This window comes from Thalia democratica, chromosome 1 (assembly GCF_965202585.1).
Source record: "Thalia democratica chromosome 1, ktThaDemo2.hap1.1, whole genome shotgun sequence".
NCBI lineage: Eukaryota > Metazoa > Chordata > Thaliacea > Salpida > Salpidae > Thalia > Thalia democratica.
In genome coordinates, this window is record NC_139165.1 from 43,458,447 (window position 1) to 43,469,413 (window position 10,967).

At 26.4% G+C, this 10,967-nt stretch overlaps 2 protein-coding genes across 2 annotated transcripts; one reads left to right on the top strand and one right to left on the bottom strand.

Annotated features, from left to right (window-relative positions):
• Positions 1-6,790: 6,790 nt before the first annotated feature.
• LOC145848168 (uncharacterized) lies at positions 6,791-7,909 on the bottom strand. Its single transcript, XM_082953832.1, has 2 exons — positions 7,687-7,909; positions 6,791-7,144 (listed from the first exon to the last, which is right to left on the bottom strand). The coding sequence occupies exons 1-2, from the start codon at positions 7,878-7,880 to the stop codon at positions 6,805-6,807; spliced, it is 534 nt and encodes a 177-aa protein (XP_082809958.1). The 5' UTR covers positions 7,881-7,909; the 3' UTR covers positions 6,791-6,804.
• Positions 7,910-9,852: 1,943 nt separating this feature from the next.
• On the top strand, positions 9,853-10,822 carry LOC145849246 (uncharacterized). The gene is made up of 2 exons (XM_082954384.1): positions 9,853-9,928; positions 10,448-10,822. The coding sequence occupies exons 1-2, from the start codon at positions 9,876-9,878 to the stop codon at positions 10,779-10,781; spliced, it is 387 nt and encodes a 128-aa protein (XP_082810510.1). The 5' UTR covers positions 9,853-9,875; the 3' UTR covers positions 10,782-10,822.
• Positions 10,823-10,967: the final 145 nt, after the last annotated feature.

A 10,967-nucleotide genomic window follows, 5' to 3' on the forward strand; every position in this document is an offset into this window, starting at 1 on the left:
GGTTTAATGCATATTTAATATTAGTTTTATGAGAAATGTTTTTGGATGGGGCCATATTTTGTTATATTTCTTCAAAGTGGGCCTTATGAAAAGATGTTAAATAAACTCCGCTTTATATCCTTTGTAAAATAGTTAGTTAGTTTAATCTATAATAAATATCATTAATCATAAAATAATTATGGTTCATGAATACATTAAAATTAAGAAGAAGTTTTATAAAGGTCTTCATAGTGCCTAAACTAGTTTTCATAGCTTTATGTGCAACGTAGCAAAAACTAAGGTTATTTTACAAAAGTGCATTCTAACTAGCCTTTTTTTTAGTGTGGCCTGATGGTGTAGGGGAAGGATCTTAATGATGGCTTTGAATACTCTCAAAGTTGAACATTGCAAGATCAAAACCCAGTGGTCTACACATATACAAAAAAGTGGTAAAAATAAATCAATCTATTCAGACAAATGTCCTGGTTTTAATTAAACTGTTGTCATATTCTAACAGGCTTGTTTCATTTTTATTAGCAAATATTAGTAACAACTTATAACAATACTTTTTGTATGTGTTTGAGATTAGTTTTAATCTTGCAACATTCAGATAAGAGAGTTTTGACAGGCAACATCAGGCTACACAACATTAGTTTCTAAATACTAAAAGAGTGCAAAATGTTTGTTTTATAATTATTTTTACAGAAGAATATTCAATAAATTATACACAATGCATTGCATGAATGAAAATAAATGGAAAAACACTTAACATTCAAAACTGACTGTTTATACTTAGAAGCAGGGTTGCATTAAAATACCATTACATTTTTTTTTAACTTGCAGTTGTTATTTGTACAATTGATTAAACTGAAACTGATGTGTGTTTGATAATTATTAAATAAATCTTATAAGTTGAAGCTTTACAACCGCTATATTTAACATACTACTGTTTATCATTTGCTTAAAAAACTAACTACAAGTTATAATGTATTAGTAAATCGTGATTATGCCTAAAAGAAGGTTTGCCGGAAATAAAGAATGCTAAATACTGAGTAGCAGGATTGCTTTTTGCTATTCAAACTAAACACTGGACAATTAATAAACGTTGATTAATTAGAATTAAAAATTGATGATTATTGCACGTCGCCTATTGCAACAATGGCAACTATATCCAGAAATAAAGATTGTAAAATTAGATTTACAAGTCACAATAAGATGACAAAATTAATAATTTATATTTAAGTATTTTATTAATTACGTAGTATTCGAACTTTTGTTTTAAGTTTTAAAAGTGTCATATACCATATTTTCATAGCTTGTATTGCATCGGCTGCAGCTAAGATCGCTTCTGATTTTATCATTTTTTACTTTATTTTTATATTAAGTTTTTGTTTTTTTTTTAGTTTAGTTGTTATACATTTGAGTAAGGTGGGTTAGGGATAAAATTATAGATGTTCTTTATACTCTGCTATATTATCACTTAACCGCGTTTGCACAATGTTATAAATGAAAAAATTCCAAAACTTTACAACTGCAGCCAATCCGCTTGTACATGTTTGTATTGCAGATAGTTTTGAATGTTTTTCTATTAATAATAACACATTGAATATAGTACACTTTATAAAATAAAACCAACAACAACTTATATACTTATAGTTTTTTTCAGACTTCTTATATGTAATGTTTTATAAGTTCCTACTTATATCATTTAAGAATAAAGTAAATTATACCTACCATGATATTATCTACATCAAATTTTATTAAATGACTGATATAAAATTACCTATTTAATTTCAAATAATCTAGAAAAACTACCATTAATATTTAAACTACCAGTAAAATTAAGTTTTTAAACATTAAAACTATTATTTTAACCAGGACTACAGCTAAAAAGTTTTAAAGGACTGCACATATATAAATTTAAGTTTATTTTTAAAATACTTAGTAAAAATAAACATTTTTGCGCACAAGTTTTATTTCTATGTAAAAGTTTTGTTAAAATTAAATGACTAAAAATAAATTAAGAATTTAAGATATCTACTTTAGTAATACATTTATTTAAAATATTTATTAAAGATGTTTAAACTTAAAAACGTTGGTACACATTAAAAAAAATAATTACGATAATCAGTAAATTTATATTAAGTTTATATTATATACTAACAATTTAAACTAGTGGGTGTTAAATGTGTTTAACACACAGTCAAATCAAAGGTACTTTTACTCATGAAAACCGATAACGTTCCTTGGCAAGCTCAAAATTTTCTTATGTCCATTCATTCTTCTCACCATCGTAGCAAGAATACGTTTGCACGTCATAGTCATATGCTATTATCTTCTTACCAATGGAAACAGCTTGAAAGGGCAGCAGTAGTGTAATTTGGTAGCTTCTTATAGGTTTGTTGACGGACACGAACTTTTGGCAATCAGAATCAAAAACTTCACAATTATCTCTCCCTACTCCCTTTACAAAAAAAAATGTTTTTCAAAGCCACTTAACTGTTATTACATTTAGCATTTGTCATAGACGGCAAATCTACCCGTCTTTCTGCTGCGTGGTCGTATGATTTTACAGATTTTGACATCCTTACACCAAACAGCAAGTCCTCGAGTCCACCGGAAACGACCACTTTTCCTTCATAAGCTGAAGAAGCTGCATTGATTTTTCTGTATCTTAACCTACGAATTTGTTTTCAAGCGGATCAAACATTCTTTCATAATTGCCTTCTTTCAGCCTAGGAACGTTAATCACGTCTTTCCATTCACGTCCGAAAAAGTATTTTTGTCTATCAGAGTACATGCACAAGAAATTTGATGAACTCCGCTATCATCCGCTACGCGTTGCCAAGTATTAGTAAACGATGGACATTTTTCAAGAAACGTAGCGATTTTGTAGCAGTTAGTTTTGCCGTAGAAAATGTAAATTTCCCCTTTTAAGTAGACCGCTTTGAAACTTGCTCGATTTTTCACCATTTGTGGATTGGTAGATGTGAAGCTGCTTAGATTTCTGCCGTCAACTTCATGTACACTTCTACAAGGTACTTTTCTATAAAAGTCTCCCCATAAAATTATGTTCACATGTCTTGTCCACAGTATCTATAACGAGTAGCGAGCTTTCTTTGATGATATTCAGTATTCTGATAAGTTGTGTATGTTTTCTTGAAGCCGATTTTTCACTTATTAAGCTCTTTCAACTTTTGTCTGATAACAAACAACAGCGAACTTTTAGTGAAAGTTTTTCTGCTAAAGCTCTTCTTTTTTCGGAGCAGTGGCTGAACCAATTATCAACTGTATTCAAAACTCAAGTTAATAAGTAATATGCAGTGACGAACTTGAAAGTATTCTCGAAATGAGAACAAAACTCAGCTGCATAAAGTTTTCACTTTCAGCGACTACAGTGAAAAAACGTTCTAGATAACAAAAAGACTCTTTACAAACACTCTGAAAGTTAAAAAGGTTGGCCACTGTATAAAACGTCGTCACATTTTCGAAAGTTGTTTTGTCTTTAAAAATGTTGCAAGCCTTATTTTTTTCAACTCCATTCAGCAAAGTTTTGCTTATTTTCAGATTTGAAGTAATTTCCGTACTTTCTGTTTTAAATGTTTATTTATTAATTAACGAAAGTGGTGCTGAATTAATTTTACTAAATATTTAAAAATAAACAACTAAATAGGAATAATTATTTTTAATTCTTGACTAATAGTAAAATATCGATATGGTTAAAAGTTCAAATTAAAAACAAATCATTTTTCTTTTCTACAACATTTTAAACTCTGTTTCGCTGGTGAAATTTAAAACTTGATCATATTTTTAAGTATTTCCAGTGGTTTAAGTTTTCTCTAAATTAATAGAAAATATTAACAAAACTTGTTATAGATAACGATACGAGGTTTCGTTAGAATGCTTATCCAAAAGTACATTAAATTAGGGCGATTTAATTTTTTAACTTAAAAGTTGAGAACATTTTTATCTTGTTTGTGTAACCCTGGTACAAACTGAGTATTCAAATTAAAATTTACTTAAAAGTATGTGTTTTAATTGTATTAGGTCTAACAAAACATATTTATATAGTCATAAATCTAATTTACTCATCGTTACTAAGATGTATACAATCTTGAAAACAAAAGGACTTTTATAAACTTTATCATATTTACCAATTATTATATAACAAAAAATGGTTACTTTGAATAAACACGTATAAAAATTAAATATAAGCTATAATAGTATAATTTTAATATAAATTAATCATTATCATTTTATCGATTTTATAAAAAACAGATATCAAGTACTTTTGTTAATAGTTTTATCTAAAGAGTTTCAAATAGAATTAAAAAAAAATTAAATTTAATTGTCATATAAATTTCTTATTTTAGCAGACTGATAACAAAAAAAATATAAAGAAATTAGTTCTATAACAACATATTGAAAACACAAATTTGAAACAAGTATATAAGTTAATAAACAAAATAAACTGGTCGTTATTAGTTTATATATAAGTGTCTAATATAATATTATAGTATCTAAAATTTTTACAAGTAGATTTAGAATTTTTGCCTTAAATGTTTTGAAGTTTTGTTTATTGACAAAAGTAAATCAAAAAAGCTTAACTAAAAAACATACACTATATTTAGAAAGAATAGAAACATTACAACCTCAATTAAACAAAACAAAAACTCTTCATTGCAACTTATATTCGGAAGTTATTTTTTGAACCTTAATATAAAACACTACCTTATAATTAACTTTAGCTGCTCACATAAACAAAAAAAAAGTATATAGTATATATAGTGACCATGCCAAAACTTTTTTATATACCTGTTTTCTTACACCCACAAATTTGAGAAGCTAACTAACATGTATAATCTTTTATATATTTGATCATTAAATAATAAAAAAATAGTTTTTTTTTAGTGTGTTATTTCAATAAACTTCCTGTATTTTTTAAAATACTAAAATTTTAACAATACTTATGCAAACTTGATAAAAGAAAGATTCTGTAGGCACTAGCTTGATTCCAAAAGAAGTCGTTTCTTTTAATTTTTTTTTTTTGAAATTACAACTAATAAAATATTATTTCAGCTTTAATTTGCAATTTAAAACTGCTTAAAATCAAATATTATAAAACTAATTACTGGGAACCCAGGTTTTTACTTAAGTTTATTTGGTACAACTACATTTTAACGCTGGGTAGAACTTCAGGAAAAAAAAACAATGATCTAAAACACTTAACTATTGGTAGATTTATAGTTAGTAGTACTTAGTAACGATAAAAACTAACTATTATTTATAAGTATTTTTAAGAAAAAAAAACTTTTATTAAGTTAATCATTTGTTGACCCGTGTTTTTAATATTTTCTCTCACCGTTTGTGTTCGAGCTTTATAAATTTTTGTCCAGTCAGAGACTTTTACAGTATAAAACTGAATTTTTCTATTTATTAGCATTCTCTCAGTCCCAGTACAGCACTACTTCTAGCTGAATGAAACATGATATTAAGCTAAAAATCAGTGGAATTCAGCTAAGTGTTTTTTTCTTGCAACTGCGTATAGAAATAGGTTGTTGTTTTAGCATAAAAATTTATAATTATACTTATTAAAAAAAAACTAAAGTGATTGATTACTTAACTAAAAATTTCAACAATATTTTTACAAAAACTTTCTTCAGTTTTTTATTTTATTTTTAACACTACTAGGCACATGCAGAATTGCCAGAAATAAAGGATTTTGAAGAGATCTGAACATTAAATGCTTTATAAACTTAAGAAATGTAAGTTTTGTTTTGCTAAAATGTCATCCTAAAACAATTTTTGGCAATCGAATGGACAATGAAGAGTGCAGTGCATTGTAGAGTGTACTTTATTATTTTATTAATATTCAATAAGACCAGGTTTTTTTCATACTGGAACCTGGTAATAAAAAATATTAAAGTTGCACTTTTTTATAACTTAAATAAGATCTTTAGCCAGTAAACTGATTTTTTTTTAATGTTCAACCTCAGCACAAATAGTCATATGGAAACCAACTGGACAAATGAAAGCACCGTACCAAACCACCTAGGTATAGTTGCCAATGTTACTATAACCGTATCGCCAAAACCTACTTAAGTTTTATAGCTGTTTATGAATTATAGCAAGCCGTAATTAAAAAAAACTATTTTAAATCTAAACTTACTATGTTTTTAAGTTTTTTTGCGCTTAATTTGTTTAAAATTATTTCTTAATAATTTAAGTGTAAGAAAGGAGGAAATTACAACAGTTAGATTTAAAGAAGTTTTAGATAATCAGAATTATGTCAACTTTTTTATCTAATCTAAATCTAAACAGTTTGTTTTTCGCTTAAAAAACAACTTGCGCATTTTAAAGTTAATTTGTCTTAATGTTTAATTTAATTGTTTCGGTCAGCGGGTTTCGATCTTACAAATCTTGTTTTTATCTATTAATGTTAAATTTGTTACAATTATTTTTTGTTAATATAATTAGTTTTGAATAAACTTAAAATTATAACAAAATGTGTAAAAAGAAATTAAATATTGTGTACACTACGTTAATTCTGGTTTATTTGTTTAGGCTTTATAAGCAACTACTTTTATACAAAAAAAAGTTAGCTAATCTAATAACTTTTGAAAATGTAGATTAACAGAAACTTTTTAAATTATTAAGCTTAAAATAAGATAAAAAGTAAAATCATTTTCTTCTTTAAAACGTTTAAAAAAAATGATTGTTTTTAAAATACATTATAACAACATTTATAATTCAATACAGCTCAGAAATGAAACAAAATTTGAAGCTGCATAAATGTTTAGTCTCACATAAATTGAATATGATTTTTTACTCTTCATCAAGATCACTGTCATCATGATTGTCTCCATCTTCGAAAACAAACTCATGCCTTTCATTTTGTGTAACTTTTACTCCTTCAATCGAGTAGCAACCTTCACCCGACCTCAGCAACTTGGTAAGAACATCATTGATGTTTTTGTCTGAAGACTTTTCTTGAATCTCAACGAAGGCGTTGCATTTACTGAACTTGCTTCTGAGAGCTTTGGAACTAGAAGCGGCTGTCATTTTAACTTTAGCAGTTGCAGTGTCTGGTGCCCACATGACCATGACTAATTTGAAACGTTCCTGTCCCTCGCCGTTTTTCATTTTCATGTTGACAACAGCAAAGCTAAAATAAATTAAAGTTGGAGTTGAACTTTTTTTGAAAATCAAAAACGCAATTCAAAGAAGTTTTTTAGTACAGCTTGGACTAAAAATTTTACTAGCTTTATTGCATGTATACGTTTTTAGAACTTTCTTCAGCAATTATTTTTGCAAAACGTTAATTTTTTCTACACCATATACTTTTTTTTTAGTTTTACAAAATTATCTGAGTTAAATATTCAAATTCGATTAGAAATTACAAGATATCTAATATTGAAAATTAGATTTAGAAAAACAAAAATATATATTAATACAAAATAAACATAATGTATAATATCTACAACCGTTTTTTATTTTAATTTGCAGGTTTAGAAATAGAACAAAAACTTTTAATTTAAGTAAAAAAATATCGCAATAAACAACAGTTTAAGATAAACTAAAAACAATTTATTACAAAAACTTTTTAAGACTTTTTTTACTTTATAATAAACTACCAATTGTCGTTATAATAATATAAATTGTACAAAAAAGTTTTTAGCAACTTAATTTTTTAACTTTGAAACTAACCTAGCTTTGTCATCTTCAAACTCAGCTAGGCATGCTCGGTAAGGATGCTTCATTTTTTTACTGAACTTTTTCTTCACGCTCAGTTCATTTGAGTTTGAATTGAGAGCGATGACAACAGCTGATATTTTATTTGTTGAAACCAAAACACCGGCTTCTTCCACTTCTGCAGGAACTTTTATACCGGAACTGACCATTTTGTTATAGTATAACTTGTTTTGAAGTATAAAAACTTGTCTAGAATAAAAGTTGGAGTTTGTATTATATTTTATATAAAACAACAAAACAAGATGAACTAACTTTTTACCCTTTATAACATGAGTAAATTATTATCTATATAGAAAAATAATTAAAGTAAAATTTTACATTTACTTAATTTATAATAAATTATATAATAAAAGCTTGTAGCGCTTTAAAAATATAGCTTTTTAAATATTGTAAAGTTCTTAAAAGTTTGTATAAATCTAAAAACAAAGCAACTGTGTTATAATTGACTCATCAAAACTTTTAATAAATAAATGCAAACGTTTTTTGATATACAACTATATACCTTGTTCGCACTAACCTTGTCAAACTGTTCTGCTAGCGAAGATATCATTGTCGCTTATTTATACTCTTTTATTTGAAAAACAAATGTTTGTTATCAAACAAAAGCCATCGGTTTCTATACAAAGCAATTTAAACTCAATGCTTTATATGGAATTCGTTCATCGCTATAGGTAAGGCGAGTAGCAAATTTCAAATTGCCTTAAAAGTCGATTATTTTTACTTAAGGAGAAATTGTTTGAACAAATATTTTAGTAGTGACGACGTTTTTTGTAATAATAATTTAAGGATTGTATTTTTAATACTTTTTACTTTAAAAGAAACAAAAATGTTAGAAAACAAAGTTTAAACAACTTTTGATATATGCTTTACTCTCTACAAAATATGTTATTTCAATTTAGCTTTGTCTGTAGCTTAAAGCAAGATTAATCGTAACTTAGCCTTGAAAAAAGTTTGATAAACGACATTTTTAAAGTTTTAATTTTAGCCTTATATTTAAAGTGTCATACTGTATGAAAAAAATTGCGAAAAAGTTAACGTTTAAAATAAGCGTTTTTTTTTGTTTATTTTATCAATAAAGTTTAAAATTAATCGATTTTCGGTATCTGTATGAAAAATCAATTATATAAAAAAAAAAAGTATCAAGACTTTTGTATCAAAATAATTTTCATACTCATTACTAATTGATAAAAGTATAGTAATCACTGTTTTATCGATTTAAATATCTTTTTTATACATTGGTAAAGTGTAAACCAATAAATGTTTAAATTATGTAATTAGCACAGTTTTTTAACTCCATTTGAACTAACATAATAAAATTTTTGCAAATTATTACCTGTTTTTATAACGGTATTAAAAACAAAAAAAAAAGTATTTTCATTTGCAAGCTTATCGTCTAAACTTGTGAGGTATGAAAAAAAAACTGTGGTTTTTTAAGGTTATAATAATAATAAAAATAAATGATTATTTCCCATTTTAATGTACATAATTAATTTTAAATTTCTTAAAGCTAAGACTTTTCCACAAAAAAATTATGTAATTTTAATGAAAGCAATAACATTAAAAACAAAAATGTATTAAGTAAGGTTATTAAATGAGATTTATAATGTACTTTCTCCATTTAGGTTAACAGACAAATTTTGATAAGTGTAAAACTATTTTCCTCATAAGATTAAGTTATCGCGGTTGAAAAACATTCCATATATAGCTTCGTGTTATAAGTGCGTTGTGCCTTATTCCTAATATGCTTATTGTTAAAAGCAAACAGTTTGTTTGAACAAGGATATATAAATCATCCAAGTTAGAACAGTTTGTTATTTAGATATTGAATGCCGTAAAAGCATACATATTTTTCAGATATTTAATAAAATAACATTTAACAAAACAATTAACTTGATAAAATCAGATTAATTTTCAAAAAGTAAACATTTTTAAAATTTTAGTTTGTTATTTATGTTTCAGAAAATAAAGCAAATTAACTTCACAACAATTTATAACATAACAAAATGGTGAGTTCCGGTATAAAAGTTCCTGCAGAAGTGGAAGAAGCCGGTGTTTTGGTTTCAACAAATAAAATATCAGCTGTTGTCATCGCTCTCAATTCAAACTCAAATGAACTGAGCGTGAAGAAAAAGTTCAGTAAAAAAATGAAGCATCCTTACCGAGCATGCCTAGCTGAGTTTGAAGATGACAAAGCTAGGTTAGTTTAGAAAATAAAAAGGCTTACAATTTTCAAACATTATTGTCGTGTTTTAAAACTGCAAATGTTTGATAATTGTAAAGTAAAAACTTCACAAAAAAGTATTTGTAGTGTTTTTTTCTTAATTTTAACATTTAAATGTTATATAGATTTCATTTTTACTGAAAATATAGTAGTCATTCATTTATACAAGGTGCTAGTTAAAAAATTTCTAGATACTTTACATTGTAATTATTTTTTACTTATGACTTCTGTTATTCTTCAAAATTTAAACTTTTAAAAATGAGAATGAATCTAAATATTTTAACAGCATCCAGATAATTAAAAAAAAAAAAAAAAGAAACTGAAACTAGTTTATTCTAAAGTAGGTAAAAGACTATCTTCTCAGAATATACTGTAGAAAACATATAAGTAAATTATAACTGGCAAGTACTTTACGCTAAGCTGAACTAATAAATTTGCTCTGAATAATGTTTTAGATAAAAAAAATATATATATTAACAAATATTTTTTTTTTAGTTTTGCTGTTGTCAATATGAAAATGAAAAACGGCGAGGGACAGGAACGTTTCAAATTAGTCATGGTCATGTGGGCACCAGACACTGCAACTGCTAAAGTTAAAATGACAGCCGCTTCTAGTTCCAAAGCTCTCAGAAGCAAGTTCGGCAAGTGCAACGCCTTCGTTGAGATTCAAGAAAAATCTTCGGACAAAAACATCAATGATGTTCTTACCAAGTTGCTGAGGTCGGGTGAAGGTTGCTACTCGATTGAAGGAGTAAAAGTTACACAAAATGAAAGGCACGAGTTTGTTTTTGAAGATGGAGACAATCATGATGACAGTGATCTAGATTAAGAGTAAAAATTAAATTTACTTTTTATGAGACTAAACATTAATGCAGCTATCAACTTCTGTTTTATTTTTGAGCTTGGTATTTAACGTACTTATAAAAAATATTTAAAAACAGTTAAATTTGTTACAAATAAGATTTTTTTATTGGTTCATCTTGATTATACTTAATGAAATGAACTTATTTTTATA